Source organism: Urocitellus parryii, chromosome 3, assembly GCF_045843805.1.
Source record: "Urocitellus parryii isolate mUroPar1 chromosome 3, mUroPar1.hap1, whole genome shotgun sequence".
NCBI lineage: Eukaryota > Metazoa > Chordata > Mammalia > Rodentia > Sciuridae > Urocitellus > Urocitellus parryii.
Genome location: NC_135533.1, coordinates 205,453,179 through 205,472,670, shown reverse-complemented (window position 1 = coordinate 205,472,670; position 19,492 = coordinate 205,453,179). Strand labels below are relative to the sequence as shown.

At 51.8% G+C, this 19,492-nt stretch overlaps 1 protein-coding gene across 5 annotated transcripts in view; it reads right to left on the bottom strand.

The window, feature by feature from the left end:
* Eps15l1 (epidermal growth factor receptor pathway substrate 15 like 1) overlaps positions 1-19,492 on the bottom strand; it is a 101,114-nt gene that overhangs the window by 19,423 nt on the left and 62,199 nt on the right. For 2 of the 5 annotated variants that reach the window (XM_026389826.2, XM_026389829.2), the window contains 5 exons: positions 18,570-18,706; positions 12,746-12,806; positions 11,716-11,798; positions 3,966-4,098; positions 1,315-1,362 (listed from right to left, as the gene is read on the bottom strand). In XM_026389826.2, the coding sequence (XP_026245611.1) occupies positions 1,315-1,362; positions 3,966-4,098; positions 11,716-11,798; positions 12,746-12,806; positions 18,570-18,706 (462 nt within the window). The remainder of the gene's footprint in view (positions 1-1,314; positions 1,363-3,965; positions 4,099-11,715; positions 11,799-12,745; positions 12,807-18,569; positions 18,707-19,492) is intronic. The other 3 variants (XM_026389827.2, XM_026389831.2, XM_026389830.2) reach the window with 3 other exon arrangements.

The following is a 19,492-nucleotide window of genomic DNA, read 5'->3' as shown; positions in this document are numbered from 1 at the left end:
CTCAACCCGAGGTATGCCAACATTTTCCAACGGAAAGGATTTCTGCCCAACTGCAATCTCATGGGGGAAAGGGGCCCTTTCACAGCTCTCTACGGGTATTCAGCTGCCTGAGACCTGGCCTTTGCATTTCCCAGGAAAGGTGCCCATGGAAGGCAGAGCCACATCCTGGTCCCTGCACCCTGGTGTGGGTGTGGGGGATGTTGGTGTGCACAACACATCACTATGCAAATCGTGTTCCTCACATGCCCACCTGCCAGGCCTGCACTGGTTCCATGTTCAGGTGAGGAAACTGAGGCTCGGCACGGTTCAGACACTTCCCCCAGCCCCGCAGGAAGCTGGCGCAGGGCTTGAGCTTGCATGGAGGCCCTTATTCCAACATTCAGAAACCAGTCCTCGCAAGCAGTCTCTGGACTCTAGTGGGACAGGTGGCTCAGAGGCCAGAGGCAAGCAGCCCCTTAGAGGCCCAGCAAGGTTCTAGAAACCTCCAGGTTTCTTTGTCCCCTGAAATGGAAAAGCCTTACTGGGAATGTAGCAACATCAGCTGCATTTCACATGCAGAATGGTGAGATTATGGGAAATCCATTCCTCTCTCTCCCTGGTTTCCAGGAGTGCAGGGGTGATATTGTGAGTGAGCTGTAAGGAGAATCACTCTGGCTGAACTCCCAGTTAGGGTCTAACTCTGCTGGGTCACGGGCTTCAGGGAGCGGTGCACCAGGCTTGCCCTCCTTCCCACTCAGCCACGGTGGGGCCAACACTCCCCACTACAGAGCCCCAGGTGCCTGAGTGTGACAGTGAAGATGGTGTCCTCAATTGGGAAAAGCCAGGTCAGCAGGAAGGTGGAAAAGCACATTCCCTTGTTCAACTTTATTTTCTTACAAACAAACAAGGCAGACATCAGCTTGTCTGCTGCCTTAAGCAGCCAAGAAAACAAGAAAAGTGCCCTGTGTTTTTCCTGCTCTCAGGGCAGGACCTGGTCCAGTGCTCCTCTGCTGCCCTGTCTGCAGATCCCAGCTAAGTCCCCAGCTGCTCCTGGGTCCAACAGCCATGGGGTGTCCAGTATGGACAGGAAGCAGGAAGGGAGCTGTGCAAGCCAGGTTCTAGCTCCCCGACCAGCTACCCACTCCATGCATCCCCCCAAAGTGCCAAGTGCTTCCCCATCCAATGTGACTTATGAACAGGTCGACTATGGGTCCCACGTTTAGCGCAGGTGCGCCAGCACAGCTGGTGGCCTTCACACTGTTAGGGGTTAGTACGAAAGCACATTACTAAGGATACTGGAAGCTCAGCAGCAGCCGCCACACAGTCTGTACCTACCACCCAGCAGCATGTACAGTGCAGAATTTCTCTGTTCAGCCATTGCTTCTGGGTAAAAGAATCAGATGAGAGGTACTTAGGCCCCCACAGGGATATCCTGTAGTGCCCCCGCACTAAGAGGCTGCGTGTGCTGCTCTCTATGGGAGTGAGTGGTGGAGGTTTGGGGAGGGGACAGGTCACCAGTTCTAGACATGGCCCTGCTGCCCTCTCACTGTGTGACCTTGAGCAGCCCACCTATCACTTCCCTTTCCTCTTCCGGAAGATGGACATCATGTGGCCTGCCCTATTTCAAGGGGCTCTCTAGGATCTGGGGAGATAAGAGTTGTGCAAGGGCTTCCTGAGGTGGATGTACATTTCTGTAGAAGGCACAGGGGCACCCGGCCCTTGCTGAACAAAATACAGTGGCCAAAGCCCGAAGCTAAGACAGCCTGAGACCCCTGTGCAACTCAAATCATGCTCTGGCTCTTAAAGAGGCCTTAACCATGAAGTCAGGTACAGGGAGGTGGTCCACACCCCGGTCCTCAGCATTCAGTTCCTACCCAGCACTGCTGTCTGCTTTCAAAGCCCACAGGAAGGCAGAAACCCAGGTGGGGCGAGGAGCGGGCAGAGGGACACACAGGGGAGGTGACGACTGAGGGAAGTTCAAAGGCAGAGCAGCGCTGGGTTCAGGTACGTGGAGAGGTGGGGGTGGCAGTTTCCATGAAACTCTGAAAACGAAGCCTCGCACAGGCTAGACATCAGGGGGCAGCTCCTTCTTGGGACCCACAAACAACACTGTTCTGCACACATGTGCATGTATGTTCGTATGCATGTGAATTTGTGTATGTACATACGTGTGCAAGAAAGCACACTCTATGAAGAGTGTGCGTCTGTGGGTGGGTGTGGGACATGCGTGCAGTGGTGTGTGCGAGCACTGTGTGGTGCAGTAGGAACGGAGGCACACCTGTGTGCAGGCATGAACCAGAATGTCGCATGTGCCCACAGGCAGACAGGCTCAAGTGCATCGATATCAGTGCACATGTACATCTGTTGGCACCTGTACGCAAGCACTGCTTGAGCATGTGTGCGCACACAGGTGCATGTGAGAATGTGCGTGGCAGTGCATGCATTACTCATTGTGTGCATGTGAATATGTGCCTGTGGGAGTGCACATGTGTGTGGAGCATGTGGATACGTGTGAGCTCGGGTGTGCACACATGCACTTGCTTCCATCTTTCAGGCAGAGTAAGGAGGCTCAGGCCATTCCCTCTCCCTCAGGACACTGTAAGGGTCCTTTGTGAGCCAGTGCTTCTGCGGAAGACACGGGCGGCCCTCCCGGGTGGCAGGGGCTCGTCTGTTGTCTTTGTTTTCCTCCCATCAATGTTTGGACATGAGGCTCACAGAAACCCTCTCTACCCATTTGTTTCTGCAAACAATTCAGACAATCTGCTCTAAATCTGCAGAGCCCACTGCTGAGAGTTCTCTCATGACTCCTCTGCAAGGCCACTGACCTGGGCACCAAGGCAGGGTCCCTGTCTCTCCGAGGGAGAGCCCTGGCTGGCTCTCTACTGGCTGGGGGATCACGTGCAGGAAGCCTGGCCCACCGTGGAACTGCATGGAACTAGCAAGCTGGGCAAGCAGAGCCCACCAGATCTACCTGAGGGCCTGCGCCAGGGTGAGGACAGGCCTCAAAGTGGAGCCCACACAGTGGACTCAGGGGAAGGACAAGGTTGGGCTGAAGGGCGAGCCCTCCCTCTTCATTGACAGAAAAGGTGAAGGGGGGAGGGGGAGGGAAGGCCTGCCCTGTCTAGGGGCAGCCTGGTAGCAGAGGTATAACCAGAAGGTGAGACCATGGGAGAGTGCTGGCCCCACAATGCAGGGAGGGAGGGGGGAGACTGCCTGAAGGCAGAGATGGCCCAGGCCAGGCACAACCCAACACGGTGGGTGGATACATGGATTGGGAAACCGCAGCGACTCCTTCTGCCATGGAAGCGATACGATAGCTTTCTGCTTTAGACAGCTTTCTGCTTCAGCGCCTAGTAAACTGGCCTGTCACTTCAACTCCATGACATGCGAGCAATCCCAGCAGGAGTGACAAGTCCTCAGAACCCATCCTCAGCGGGGATGGATGGGCCCCTCCTGAGAGCAGGGCAAGGCCAAACCTGGGAGAAACCGGTGGCGCAAGGCCTGCAGGAAACCCCTGTGGAGGGGATGCTGAGGTCGGGTGGGAGTGGAGGGGAGCCCAGGCCGTGCTGCCTGCGCTCATAAGACCCCGCTCCCCACCCACCTGTAGGGAAGGCCTGGACTGAGGGGTGCTCCAGCCACACAGGCCCTCCCTGAGCCGACTTGGGCAAGTGTGCGGTGGAGGGGACAGCTATGATCCAGCAGCCAGTGCTGCTGTGGCCTATTTGCTGAGGGACAGCCAGGATCTTGGTGGCACTGACATTCAGGCAGTCTGAAGCCAAGGTGCTCACAGGCTGGGGACAGGTCAGGCGGTGGGAGGCACGCACCACGCACACACCACGTTTGTGGGGACCCAGCCACTGGGCGGAGGGGGACCCTCTTGCCCAGAGGGCTCTGCTCTACGCTGGACTGTTCAACAGAGGGGCCCTGGTCCCCCTACCGCCCTGTACCCGCAGGCAGGCGGCTGCGAGAGAAGAAAGTGTACTGACCACTGGGCGGTTTAGGCCGCGGAGGAGCGGGTTTCTTCGGAGGCAGAGCAGGAGTGTCCTGTTTACTTTTAAAGGGATCATCTGAGAATCCTGCCCCTCCCAAGGAGGAGGTGAAAGGGCCAGAAGTTGGGGGCTGTAAGAGAGGACATGAAAGAGAGGCAAAACAGTCAATAAAAGGAAGGCAACGTGTCCACCAGTGAGAGCTCATGCACTGAGGCCGCTGACCTCCGGCTGCGGCACACGGCTGCGGGGGCCAGGGGCTCTCTCAGGCTCCCTGCTCGCCTCCACCCTGGACAGCAGGGGCCCTCTGGCCTGTGAAGGGCAAGTCACCACATGTCGAAGGAGCAGAGGGCGGCTGTTCGTCAGGCTCACGTCACTCAAGGGCATCCCCTGGCCCACGTCGGGTCTTTCCCACAGGGTCCCTCGGCCCCCTGCTCGTGCTCATCAAGGTGACCCCTCGCCTCTCTGCTGACTGGACGAGGGTAGACCCCGTGGGCTGCCTCCCCGCTGAGCCAGCCTGGGTGGTCACTGTCTCTGACCGGTGACAGCAGCTTTAGGCACGGGGTCAGAGAGCTGCAGCCCCTCTCTGTCCCTGGGCTGCCCATATGCTGCTGCTCCTCCACCGTCTGGCACATTCTGCTGTGGCTTCTACCCCTGATTCGGTCACCTCTGCTCTACTGCCTCAAACCCAAATCAGATCACGTCCCCTGGTTTTACAGTGTTAGACGTTGGTGGAGGGGTCCGTGGGAAAGTGGGGAGACAGAGGGGGTAGAAATAGGTATGGGGGGTGAAGGTCGGCTGGTTGATAGAGGTGGCGATGACAGGTAGGTAGGCTGCGGGGGGAGGGAACTGGCACCAATGGCCCCGACGCATCCAGTGCACCCCAAGCTCTCCTCCAGGCACGGCCGCCTTCCCCCTTGCATGCCCGGCTCTTTGCCCTTGTACCTGAAGGTCTCCATCCCCCAAGACCCCTCCTCAGTCCCTGAACCTGCCGGCTCTTGCTCACACAAGTCTCCCGGGGGCACTGGCCCACCCCCTCCTTCAGCCCCTCTTCTTCACACACTGGCAAGACCCTGCTCATGCCCCCCCCCCAGCTCTCTCTGGGGCCCTTCTTACTGACTGCACCTGTTGGGGGGTGTCCTGCTATCACAAAAAGGGCACCTGTCACCACGGTAGTGACAGGCTGCCAGGCCTCTCCCGCCTGAGGGCAAGCACCTGCCCCCACCGCTCATCTTGACAGGGTTGTCACCTGCTGCTGAGAGCCAGCAGAGCACCGGCCTCCGGGGGATGCTGCCCTCACCCCAGCGCCTGCCAGCACCAGAGGGCAGCCATGAACTGTGCCTGACAGACTGACGGACGAGCCCCGCCACCGAGGGCCGGCCCAGCCCTGTGTGTGAAGGAGGGGCCAGGGCTTCCCAGGCCAGAGAAAATGGCTTTCTACTGGGAGTAGTGAGAACCAGCAAAACAACAACTAAACGTTCAGAAAATAGAAAACAGCTACAGTTTTACTAATTCAGAAAATAATGCATTCTTACTAAATACAAAATAACTGAAAAAAAATACCTTGAAATATAAATAACTAATATATAAAACAGGAAAGCCTAGGACACAGAGAGCCACTACTGACAGGAAACAGGAGGAACTGGCAGAAAGAGGTAAAATGATAACGTCACCCTGGAAGGGCACAGAAAAGAGGAGCGTGTGGGGGCAGCAGAGCCCTGACGGGAGACATGGGGCCAGCGGGGCAGCCTGGGACAGGCATGGGGGCACCAAGGGGCACTGCCCAGCTTCCTTGGAAAACCCAGACCCAGCAATGGCTGGAGAAGTGGGGAGGAGGGTCCAACGCCATCTCCAGCACCTGTCCGGGAAGATGCGCCACCTCAGCCTTCAGCACCTACTCAGAGATGTGGCCACCAGAATCTAGTCACGGTGCCACCTCAACCTCAAGACAGAGTTGAGACTGCCCAGCCCAGGCAGTCTTAAGGGCAACCACCCCTACCCACTGCCAGGTCCCCCCACCACAGGTGAGTGGCAGGGTCCACAGCAGGAAGCACCTCAAAAGGATTCTCCCTCCCCCCGCCCCTGTGGGCCCTCCCTGCTCCCCTCAGCTCTCTGCTGATCTCACCTCATCTTCCCAGCGGCCTTGGGAGGGACTTCTACTGCCACCACCTCCACTTACACACAGGGAAACTGAGGCACGGAAGGAGAGGCAGCTGCCCAAACACAGCAGGGAAGTGTGGGCGGGGCTGGAGTCTGCACCCTCGACCTCCCAGGCCAGGACACCTGGCACTGTCCTCTCTGGTCAGACTGTCCCCAACCAAAGGCCCCTGGAGGACACACATGGGTGCAGGCAGGGTACAGAGCCAGCTGAGGGGTGGGGAGGAGAAGGCACCTCCTCCTCCTAAAGCAAGCAAGGGCTGCCACCCCTAGATTCACCTCCCACCAACGCACTCGGGCCTGCTGGGCAGCTTCAAGCAAAGAGAGCTGTCGGCCTGGCAGGGCCTCAGGGAGGGGAGAAGGGGCCTCCACCCCTGCGGACAGGTGTCCTTGTAAGGGCAAAGGGCAGTGAGCCTCATTTCAAAATCTGATGCTTGAGTTTCCAGAATATCTGCCCAGTCAGGCTCGAGTCTGGGGGTCAGAGTAGAGGTCAAACCCCAGCTCTGCCACCTGCTGACCACGCTGTGCCTTGGTTTCCCCATCTCTAAGAGACAAAGATGACAGGCCATCTCGCTGGGCTGTGTGTGCTGGCAGTAGACAAAGACAGCACAGCCACCACAGTGGTCCCCTTCCCTGGATCACTCTCCTTAGTGTCAGTTACCTAGGGCTCCAAAACAGTCATGAAAAGTTCCAGAAATAAACGATTCATAAGTTTTAAACTCCTTTAATATAGCACATCGTTAAGGCCATTATTACTAATTATTGTTGTCAACCTCTTACTGCGCCTAATTGGTAACAGCAAACTTCATCAGGCGTGTGAGGGGGAAGTACACCATATACAAGGCCTGGTCCTCCCCATGTCTCAGGCATCCACTGGGGGTCTGGGGATGATGGCCCCATGGTTAAGGGGGGACTCCTGTGTTATGCCAAGCACAGGAAAAGGAACAGAGTTTCTTTTCTTTTTTTAAAATTTTTCATTTGTTTTAATTATACGTGACAGTAGAATGCATTTATGCACTTTGATATATCATACGTAGATGGGATATAATTTCTCATTTTTCTGCAGAAACGTATTGGTCATGTAGTCATCACATATATACATAGTAATAATGTCTGCTTCATTCTGCTTTCTTTCCTATCCCCACATCCCCTTCTCTCCCCTCCCATCACTTTCCTCTAATCTAAGGTAACACTATTCTTCCCTAGAGCCCCCTGCCTTATTGTGAATTAGCATCTGCATATTAGAGAAAATATTCAGCCTTTGGTTTTGTGGGACTGGCTTATTTTGCTTAACATGATATTCTCCAGCTCCAACCATTTACTGGCAAATGCCATAATTTCACTCTTGTTTAAAGCCGAGTAATATTCCATTGAGTATATATACCACATTTTCTTTATCCATTCATCTATGAGGGACACCTAGGTTGGTTCCATAGTCTAGCTATTGTGAACTGGGTTGCTATACAGAGTTTCTTTCGATGCCTGCAAGACTCTGAGAAGTCTGGCACTAGTGATGTGGTTCAGTGGTGGGGCACTTGCTTGGCATGCATGAGGCCCTAGGTTTGATCCCTAGCACTGTGAATATAAAAAAGGATCGAAGAAGGCTCAACTGCTACAAACACCTTACTTGGACTGCCTCCTGCTCACAGGAGAGCTTGGCCCAGAGCAGGTAGGACGAGAGTGGGCAATGCCGTCCTGGGCTTACTTTTTGACTGGGCTGTCTAGGGTCTACAGAGAAGAATGGGAGGGGGCGGAGGAGATAGAAAGGGCGCATTGGGCCACCTGCTGGTGTCCCCCCCATCATCAGAGCACACCCACAGGCCCCAGGTCTACTTTGTTTCATGGCTTCGGAGCAGGCAGGCAGGAATTAAAACCATTTTATTAGCAGAAGGAGGAGTGAGCAGTATGAGGCCCACACAGAGACCCCAGTTCTTGTCCTGGGTGCTGGGAAGCAGTGGCTCAGGGGGAGGGGTGCAGAGTGGGTGTGGGTCTCTAGGTCGAGGGACTCTGCAGTGTGCACTGTCTTCTGGCCTGTTTCTCCCAACTCAGCGAGAGCCCCTGGCTACGGGTGGTGCAGGGGGCTTGGGCGGGCTTCACCATGACCGAGGTGAGCCTTCCCACTTGGAGGGCTGTGCACCAGGCCCTGGGTGACTAAAAGGTGTGCTAAGCCTTGAGCTCATTAATGGTGAGATCTGGGGACACGCTGAAACCAAGGCTGCCTGACCCCCAGGCTGGCTGAGACCCTAGGCTACGCAGACATGGCTCCCGGTTTGGGTTTAAACCCACTGAACCAATCAGTTCCCTCCAAGGGGCAGGCTCCAGCAGAAGCGCTGCCTGGCTCCCTACCACAGTGTTAGATCCCACCCAACACCCAGCGCCTGCGTCATTTCCGATCCCAGCTTTCATGACTTCAGGTTTCCCAAGAAGTCTCCTTGGGGACCCCACTCTTTCCTACTCAGGCAGTCACTTCAAGGAAAGTCACTATTTTTAGAAAGGTTTCCAAGGGCTGCCAGGGCTCTGGGGCTAGGCAGGGTGAGGTGTGCTTACAGTCCAAGAGACAGAGGGCCACTGTGAACAGCAGCACTGAGAGACAGCTCTGGGTTCACCATTTCAAGAACTGCTTGTTTCACTGCAAACGGCTTGGAGCTTTTGTAAAGCAGCCAGAAACACGAAGGCCTGGCTTTAAAAACAGCTGCAGACGGCGGGGGTGAGGCTCGGGCAGAGTGCTCACCTGGCATGTGTGAGGCCCTGGGTTCCAGCCCCAGCACCGCAAAAACAAAACCAAACAAAAACCCAGAAGAAAAGTCACTAAAAATGGGCTCACAACCAACCGTATATTTTGTAAGTGGCTTTTTGGGGTGTGGATAGGGAAAGAGGGCAAAATAAATAAGTTATTTACTTATTTTTAAATGCTCTCTGAAAACTTACAGTGGAGAATTTGCTTCTAAAGCAAGCCAATGTCACTGAGACTTAATACTGTCTAGAAAATCTCCTGGGGTGGCGGGGGCTCTCCACTGAGCGCAGGCTGGAGTCTGCTGGAGGAACTGGCCCGCCCCCACCGCAGAGCCAAGTGGGGGGAGGACACTGGGGGCGGGCAGCATGTGTGTCACCCCCGCCCTGCTCAGGTGGGGAAAAGCTGGCACTGTTGTTTCTTTTCTTTTTTTTTAAGAAAGGTTTTTTTTTAAAAAAGGACCCTTCTTGCCACTTTACTTTCATTTCCCTCAGCATTTTATTTATATACCCGATGTTGTTCTTGAAAAACCAAAAGGTAACCAAAAGGAAAAACAGCTCTGAGGACAGGATTTAGCTGTACAAGTGTCATGAAATCAGGAGCCAACGGAACGGTGGAAACAAAACAATCTAGTATGGGACACCAATTTTCCACGGTCCAGTCCAACTGTCCTGGCCTGGCGCCAAGAACAGGAAGTGGGACTGACTAAATCACAACTGCACATGTGTGGGGACAGCCTACTCCAGGGTACGCAGCAAGGGGAGGATGATCATCAGAAGAGGAAAGTGCAAATTTTTTTTAGGTCAGAAAGGGATGGGCAGAGAAATAGGGAAGGGCCAGGCTCAGTGACTGGACAGGCCATGCTGCCATCCAGGCCCAGAGCCCCTCCGGGCCGGCTGCCCTCCGGCCACTGCAATACTGTCCACGAGGCTTCTGGCTTGGACTCATCTTAGAACAGGGGTCCTCACTCATGCTAAACAGCCGGCTGGGGGCCCTTGTCCTTGTCCTAGCTCAGGCCACTGCTGGCTGCCATTTGTTGGTACTGACCATGAGGATGGAGAAGGAGAGTCCCAAGTCTCCTTCTCTGGAGCCACCTCCTTCAGGAAGAGAGGCCCAGTGGGGACGGCCTGAGAAGACAACCTGGACCCCTTCCTTTGAGATCGCTGCCACCATGTGGCGGAAGTTTTCTGACTTGGGAGTAGGTTTCCTGGGGCTGGGTGCACATGTAAGAGCCACCAAGAAAAGAGCAGCGGCAGGGGCACACTCACTGCCGGGGGCCCTCGGCCAACTCCACTTGGTGTACAACGCTGCAGTGTGAGGGACAGTGGCTCTCTCCTCCTTGCACCAAAAGGACACAGCTGCAACCCAGCACCAGTGCCACTGGGTGCCCTGCGACCAGCTCCTGAGTGTAGGCACACCCTCCGCCTCCGGCCAGGGCTGGATTGGCCCTGCTGCCAGTTCACGCTCACACGTTTCTTTGAAAACCTGAATAGAACCTCAAGTGCTTCTCGGAAGCCCTGTGCCACAATCACACGCTGTTGCTGCTGCTGCCAACCACAAGCTTTCGGCACCAGAGACTTGTTTGCTCCACTAGCTGAGTGAGCACCGAGCCAGCGAGCCAGGACTCAGGGGAGCCGGCTCAGTGGGGCGCCCGGCCCAGGGCTGTGGGGAGCACAGGGAGCCCACACTGGGGGCCTTTCACATGTCCATCCACATCTGTGGGCTTTGCACCCACAGATTCAACCAACTAACCTCAGATCAAAAGTACCCGAAAAATAACTGTGTCTGTACTGAAGCAGCACAGCTTCTTTCCTCGTCACGGTTCCCTGGACAGGCCCAGCACTGCGAGGCCAGAGCACGCACACTGCCCAAGTCTACAGGAGGATGCGTGCAGCTTCTATGCAAATACTACGCCGTGGTACATACGGGGCTCGAGCATCTGCAGGCTTTGGTATCTGAGGAAGTGTTGGGCCACTGGCCATGGACACCGAGGGACCACCGGACTCCCACCCATTCCTCCTGCATGCCCCTGGCAGCACCCACAGAGGATGGGTCTGGTCACTGTGGATGAAACTCCCCACCCTGATCCGCCTCACCACCATCTGGCTCACGAGTCTTCCCAACTGGGACGGGGTCCCTAGGAGGGGACTATATTCTGTTTGTGGTCACCTCCCTCTTCCTGGAGTGCTCATGGTACCTGGGCAGGCATTTGGTAAAAATCCGTGAGACGTGTGAAAACAGCAGAGCCCCATGGCAGCGAGCCTACATGCTGTGGCCCACAGGGGTCCAGCGACAGGCTGCCGCCCTCACGGCTGCCGTGCTCAGGTCTGACGATACATCTCACGGCTCGATACCATGGAGTCGTTCCTGCTGCCTGCGGAACAGCTCAGTCCTCAGCTGCGTGTGTCCACAGCCTGGCCCTCACTTTCCAACACCCTCAGGAGATGTGTCCCGGCAGCTCCACATTCGTCACACCTCGGGTCTGCTGCCCACAACCCTCCTGGGACTGTGTGCCTAATGCCTTCTCGAGTTCCTGTGTGGCCACAGAGGTGACAACTTCATGATCTGCGATCTGACACTCGTCAGTCGCCAGTGGAAGCAGGGGCAGCCATGGCATCCAAGCCACTGGGAGGGACCCGGGGCTCGGCCAGCTTCCCAAGGAGGGAAGGAAATGCACCCGACGCCCATCAGGGGTGCTTTCTAGGCCCCGCCTGCTCACTCCCCGCCTGGCGTGAGGACCCATTTCGGAGCTTGCGAGGGGCTAGGGAAATACATACGTGACATCACACACTGCGAAATACACACGGCACCAAGAGGCACAAGACACGGGCAGAGGCAGGGGCTCCGTGGGAGGGGCTTTACCTGGGACATCTGGCTGAAGTCAGCGAAGCCCTCAGCACTATTGAAGGACCCACTTCCGAAGGGGTCTAAGGTTCCAAAGGGATCTGCAATCAGCACCAACAAGGTCGGAGTTACAGGTCTCGACCAGAGCATGCCTTTGGGGGTCAAGTGGAAGTACTGGGCACCCTGAGTCGGGAGATTCAGAGGCTGCACTGATGCACCTCAGTTTTCAAAAGGGCAACAAGTTCCTGCAGGGGCACGGCTTGCTGGCTTGCTGGAAGGGAGCAGGAGAGGGAGAGCAGAAGCCACCCGAGGGTGACCCAAGACCCACACAGTTTATGTAGGCCGTTGTCAACAGGAGGGACTGATTGTTTTATTTTTGAGACGGGGTCTTGTTCCATTGCCTAGGCTGGCCTTGAACTCCTGAGCACAAGAGACTCACCTGCCTTAGTCTCCCCAGTAGCTCAGACCACAGGTGTTGCCACCATGCCCAGTGTAGGGAGAGGTTTTTGCTGAGCTTTCTCTGGCCCCAGAGTCTTGCCTAGAGCAGCTGATTGCCCCTGGTACCAAGTTCTGCACCAATATGTGCAAGCTGCTAGGCACAGCAGCAGGTCCAAGCGAGACCTGTGCCCAGAAGCAAATGCTCCCTTATTTGAAGGCTTGGGTGAGCATCTGAATTTTACGCTGGGAGCCAAGGTTCCTTCAAACTCAGAAGACCCAGCACAAGTCAGTACCCACAGTCCAACTGTGGATTCTTTTGGGAGAAACAGTAAAGACACACTAAAGGTTTAAAGGAGGAACGAGTAACTGTGTCATTACTGAACTCCCACTGTCCACTCCCGCTCTGGAAGATCCAGCTCTTGCTAGGGAAGAAGAGCTGCCAGGGGGCATCCACCTTGGCCTAATGGTCTCTCAGGCAAGGATCTGGGAGCCCCCAACTAATGATATGCACACTGAGGCCACATTCAGTTTGGGAAAGAAAAGTATTAACTAGGTGGGCTCCCCTACTCCCAAGGAACAGTCAGGAAGGAAAATAAGCCATTGTTCTCACCTGATCCTTTTGAGGAGACACTGGAGGATGAAAAGGGATCACTTGATTCAAAGGGGTCGAGCTGAGTGAGAAGAGAGAAGAGGTGTAAAAAGCAGCATCTGTTCCATCATCCACACGTTCAGCCAACTCCCCAGTCATCTAAGGACCCCGTACACAGTGCCAGGCCACAGGGAGGGTGAGATCACTTACACTTGACCCAGATAGTAGAGTATAATGCTAATATATTGACCCTTTTACAGATAACATCTACAAAATCTGAATTTAAAAAAAAAAAAAAAGCAGCAACCTAAAGATTGGAAAGTGAATCAAAGCAAGGAGACTTTGGAGAAGAATAAGATCAGGTAGAAGAACACAGTGTGAGGGTGAGTTTCCGCTCTGACAGCTACACCCTGAAGGTGCTGCACAGCTGCGGCACAGCACAGGTGGTCAGAATTCAAGTAGGAAACTTGCTGTCTTTCTGGCCTGCACACCAGATGATGGGATGACCATGACCATGGAAGAGGGAAGAGGAACTGGAAAGGAGAGGCACAGAATAGGAGCCCAAATTTCATGATGCACGCTGCCCAAGTCTCAGGCTGATCCCTGCACTGAGTGGCCGAGGACAGATTCAAAGCAGCTGACAGTTGAGGCCATGGGAATTAAAATGAGACCTGAGCCTCTGTCAGCTGAAGGTCAGGGAGAGTGTTCGCAGTGAGTTTCACCAAGTCAATTACCTGCTGAAACGAAAGCATCCATGTGCTCTGGGAGAATATTAGGGAACTCCAGCTCCACAACAGACAGACAACAGTGTGCAGGACACATTTCTGAACCATTCAACATACAAAGGTCCAGAAAACGTGATCAATTCCCAAAGGAAAAATCACTCTGTGGCATTCATCTCAAGATAACCAAGAGGTTGGAATTCTCAGACAAGGGTAACTTTAAAGCCACAATCACAACTGTACTCAATGAGATAAAGGAAAATATGCTTCAACTTAATGAAAAAGACAGATGATCTTAGCAGAGAAACAGTATTCAAAAGAAACAAATGGGAATTCTAGAACGGAAAAGTACAATACACAGAATAAAACTTTCCTAGGTTAGCTCTATAAAAATGACAGAGGGAAGAATAAGCGAAGTGGAAGAGATCAGTAGAAATCACCCAGTCTGAAGGAGAACAGAGAATGAAAAGAGAGGAGGAGCCTGTGGGAGAAGAACAAAAGGTCTAAGTGTGGGTGACTCTATCCCGGAAAGTGAGGAGAGAAAAAATAGGGCAGGGCAGGAAAACATTTTCAAATAAAAACTGGGGCTGGGTATGCAGCTCAGAGGTAGAGTGCTTGCCCAGATCCTCAGCACCACACATGCACACATCAAATAACTCAGGGCTACAAACTTAATAAATTTGGTGGAAAACAAAATTTATAAATTCAAGAGGCTCAGCAAATCCTAAACAGCATAAATACAAAGAAAATCACATCCAGATACTTCACAAAACATTGAAAACCAAGGATAATGAGAGAATCTATTCTGTGGGGGGAGGGGGCAGCACAGATTGAACTCGGGTGCTCAGCCACTGAGCCCCATCCCAGTCCTATTTTGCATATTATTTAGAGACAGGGTCTCACTGAGTTGCCTGAGCACCTTGCTTTTGCTGAGGCTGGCTTTGAACTTGCAATCTTCCTGCTTCAGCCTCTGGAGCCTCTGGGATTACAGGTGTGTGCCACTGTGCCCCGCCAAAGACAGAATCTTAAACACAGTCATAGAAAAATAATAGATTGCCTACAAAATGACAACTATTCAAAATTAATGACTTTTCATCAAGGACAATGGAGGCTGGAAGACAATGGACTACCCCAAAAGCACCAAAAGTAAGAAAAAAGAATAACGCATGGAGTACAAGTATTCTCCAAGAATGCCAACAGGGCTGGGCTGGGGCTCAGCGGTAGGGCACTTGCCCGGCATGTGTGAGGCTCCGGGTTCAATTCTTAGCACCACATATAAATAAATAAAATAAAGGTCCATCAACAACTTAAAAATTTTTAAAAATTAAAAAAAAAAGGAAAAGAGAGAGAGCACACATGGGGGCAAGAACGCAGGACGGCAGACCTGCACGACCAGTGTGTATGGAAGTCCGTAGACTAAAGGAAAGTGGTAACGGAGGCAAAGTCCATCTTCACAAAGAAATAAAAAGCATTAGAAATTGTAATTATTTGGGTAAAACCAAAAGGCAATATTTTCTTCTTCATTTCTTTAAAATATAAACAATGGGCTGGGGATGTGGCTCAGGCGGTAGCGCACTCGCCTGGCATGCGTGCGGCCCGGGTTCGATCCTCAGCACCACATACCAACAAAGATGTTGTGTCCGCCGAGAACTAAAAAATAAATATTAAAAAACACTCTCTCTCTCTTTCTCTCTCCCTCTCTCTTTTAAAAAAATAAAATAAAATATAAACAATGGATTAAATAAAAATGACAACTGTGTTATAGAGTTTATCGTGTGTTTAGACGTATGACACTTATGTGACAGCTATATTGGTAGAGGAATAGAAACTTATGTGGCTGCAAATTTTACATTTAACATGACGTACACAACGTCAACACCATGTAGACCATGAAAATTTGAATTCTACTTGTTAGTCCCTAAAGCAACCTTTATAAAAAAAAAAATTAAAGGGTTATAATCAAAATGCAAAGATATGGGATAAAAGGAAATTCTAGAAAATATCCAAACAATACAAAAGACGGATGCTGTGGTTTCAACAGCACCTCCAAAGGCCACGCTGGGAAGGGGTGAGCCCACAGCAGGCAGGGACTAGTGAGGGAAGCTGGCCACTGGGACGTGCCCTCGAAGGTGCTACTGGAACCCTGGTCCCTTCTTCTCTATTTGCTGCTGTGAAGAGCAGCCACGTGGTCCCACCAGGACCTGCTGTGTTGCCCACAGCCACATAGCCAAGTGACCACACGCTAAGGCCAGGAAAGTAATCTGTTGCTCTTCTAAGCTGATCATTGTAAGATTAATGTTCTCTTTTCTGTCAAACCTATAACGTGAGTTTCCTAATACGTAACGAAAATGTGTTTGCTATAATCTAAAACCTCAATTTCATAACGTATGGTTAGATGAGGCTATTTTAAGTTACAAAAGCATGTGGTTGAACCATGTGGAGCCATTTTGAGCCTCACGACACGTCCCCCTCTGCCCTCAGTCTCCGGTCCCACGTCTGAAGTGCAGTAGGCCATCTGATCACATCATGCCCCCTTGCCCTCCCCGGTTGTAGATCAGTCTATTGCCTAGAGCGGGACCCTGAACTCCTCCTACCAGAGCAGGAGGCTGCTCCTTAGGAGGACACCTGGGCAGACCCCGCCCAGAGTGCTGCTGGCCAGGTGTGTGGGAGCTCACCTTGGGCAGAAGTGAAACTTGCCTTGCTGGGTGGTTTCTGAGTATGGGTCTGCCTTCCGGCAGCACTCTGACATTGCTAACATCAGCTCAGGTCCTTAGTCACTGGGACAAAAAGCTGGCTAACTTAACAGGAAAATGAAAACAAAGGAACAAGTATGGGAATAAAAGGCACATACGTAATTAAACAGCAGGCTTAAGGCCAACTATGTGAATGCTAAATGTTAATGAACTAGACACTTCATTTAAAAGACAGCCCTCCAGACTGAATTTTAAAAGAGCTCCAACAATACGTCAATTATTATTTTTTTCTAAAGAGAAAGAGAGAGAGAGAGAGAGAGAATTTTTAATATTTATTTTTCAGTTTTCGGCGGACACAACATCTTTGTTGGTATGTGGTGCTGAGGATCGAACCCGGGCCGCACGCATGCCAGGCGAGTGCGCTACCGCTTGAGCCACATCCCCAGCCCACAACACGTCAATTATAAAAGACAACCTTCAAAGCGCTGAGTAGATTGGAAGTCAATGCCTGAAAGAAAGCTAGATAGTGAGTAACCATGAAGATGATTTGATTCTGATAATGTGGTAAAATAGGTTTAAAGACAAAGAATGTCACCAAACCTCCAAAGGCTGTTGCCTCAGGAAACACAAAGTCACAGATCTGTATGCACCTGACAGAGCATCAGAGCAAAACTCGACAGAATGAGAGGGAGAACACACACAATCCCACAATCCTAAGAGACTATTTTAACACCCCTCTTTCAGTCATTGGTAGAGATAAAAGGCAAACAAAGAAATGAATCATAAAGACAAATGCAAATTCTTCTCTAGTGTATGCGGTAGTCACCAATATAGAGCACAATCCACAATTCTCAATAAATTTAAAAGGAATGAGAACACAGAATATGTTCTCTAATTACAGATTTAAAGACAAATCAATATTATAAGATAATTAGGAAAAAGGGGGTTCGTCTAGAAATGCAACAATATCTTCTAAATACTCTACAGGTAAAAAGAAAACCATAAGCCACCTGACAATACCTCCAACTGAGTGACGAATACAAATTACCTAAATGTATGGGGTGCAGCTACAGCAGTGTCTGAGGGAAACATGTCACTTTCAATGTATATTAGAAAACAAAGCTAAAAAATGATGACTTAAAGTTGGATCTTAAGGCTTTAGAAGTGGAAAAGAAAAACAGACCCAAAATAAGGAGTAAGGATATAATAAAGAGAAGAAAGCAATGAAATAGAAAAGAAGAGTAGACAAAATTACAGAAGCCAAAAGCTGGTTTGTGGAAAAGATCAACGAAATTCATCAACAGATCAGGAATGAAAAATCATCACTATAAATCTTAAACATTAAGTAATTTTTATGCTAATAATAAAATGAAAGTTTGAGCATCCCTTATCTAAAATTTTTTGGGCCAATTTGATTTGGGCTTTGGATTTTGGAAATCTGCATATATATGATGATATATTCACTTATGATTCTTACACACCTCACACACACAGCTGAGCGGTGACCTTACATCGCATTGTTAGTGTATCTGCATTTCACTGTGATAATTCACATGAGGTCAGATGTGGAACTTTCCACTTATGGCCCCAGTCAGAATGGGCAAGAGTGCTAGGATTAATTCCCTCCAGAGGGTTGGGGTAAAAAGCACAAGCCTGGCCCCACCCCAACCGTAGGCTTCCTTGCTCATACACATGCCCCTTGTGCACGTGGCTATCTCACTTTCCACTTCTCTGTAGTGTTGGGATATAAAGAGGCCCTCACCAGAGGACCAAAATGAACCTCTTAAAGTTCCCAGCCTCAGGCATTTTGTTATAAGAATAGAAAATAGAGTGCCTTCCACTTTGGCAGGCAGGTGCCCCAGGCTACCATCAGTGCTGTGTACTAGGAAGACCCCAGGGGTGGTCTGGCCTGGTCTGTATTTGAGTGTGTGCTAACTGTTTTGAGATGGGGTGTTGCTATGTTGCCAAGGCTGGCTTAAAATTCCCAGGCTCCAGTGATCCTCCTGCCTCTGCTTCTGCAGCAACTGGGACTACGGGTGTGCACCACTGCACCCAGCGGTGACACTTTGTCTTTTCGGGGAGACAAAGTGGCAGTGAAAGCAGGTGACTACAGCAGGTAAAGGGGATGGCAGAAAGAAGATTCGGAGCTGTTAAGGACACACTCCCACCCTGCCTTGGCACCCTGGGCAGCTGACTGGGACACCATGGCACACAGGAGGAGCCTCGGCAGTACAGGGCCAAACGGCCACCTCCCTACCCAGGAAGGAGGCCGGGCCCATGCCCCCAACCCCTGGAGAATCCTGGCCAGCTTTACAAAGACGCTGTGGCCCACGCTCACGAGGAGCACAGGGAGGACGCTGTCGGGAAGGTGGCATTCACCTCACCAAGCAAGCACACAGCCCTCCCCCGAGACCTCCCCACGCCACTCACCTTTGAAGTTAAGGAAGGGTTTTTCGAGAATGGGTCTGAGGTAAAGGGGTCATTCTTTGTCTGCTTCTTGAAGAAGTCGTCAGTGGTGGAGCCACGGAATGGGTCACTTTCTTTAAAAGGATCCCCTCCAAATGGATCTAGAAGGTGTTTGGAAAGTGAAGGAAAAATGTCCCATGAGCGATGACGTCAGGAGAGAACCCAGCAGAACCCAGCAGAGCACACGACTGAGTGGACCACTCACATGAGCTCTGCAAGAGGCAAGGGCGACAGTGACACAGTGGGCAGTGGTTACCCAGAGAGGACAGAGGCCGAGAAAAAGGGCGTGGGCATCAGGGAGCCCTTCAGGGTGACAGTGATCTCCAGACTCACCCAACTCTACACAGTTGTCAAAATTCATCTCAAACAAGCATCCCTCAGTGTCCCTGAGAGTTGGGTCCAGGACCCTCACAGACACCAAATCCTCAGATACTCAAGACCCTGAACTTATGAACATCTTCCTGAAGACGTTAGATCACGTCTAGGTGACATGCAATACCTAATCCAGTGTGACTGCTGCACAAATACTTGCCATTCTCTGAACACGCTCAGTACGGCTGCAATGTTTTTCTTGGTATTTTTTGATTTGAGACTCACTACAGCCATGGATGCAGAACCCACAGGTGGGAACGGTGTAAGCTTAAAATTGGTGAATTGTGTTTGTGTGTAAATTACAGCATTTGACAAAGCTGATTTTAAAAATAATAATAGGCAACGTGGGCAGATCCTCAGAGACAGAAAGCAGGGGTGGGGAGAGCAATGAGAAGAGGGTCTCCTTCAGGGGATACAAATACTTTGGGATTAGAGAGGTGACAGCTGCACAACACTGTGAACATACCAAGTGCCACCAAATTGTGCACTTTAAAATGGTGACATGTTATGTTAAG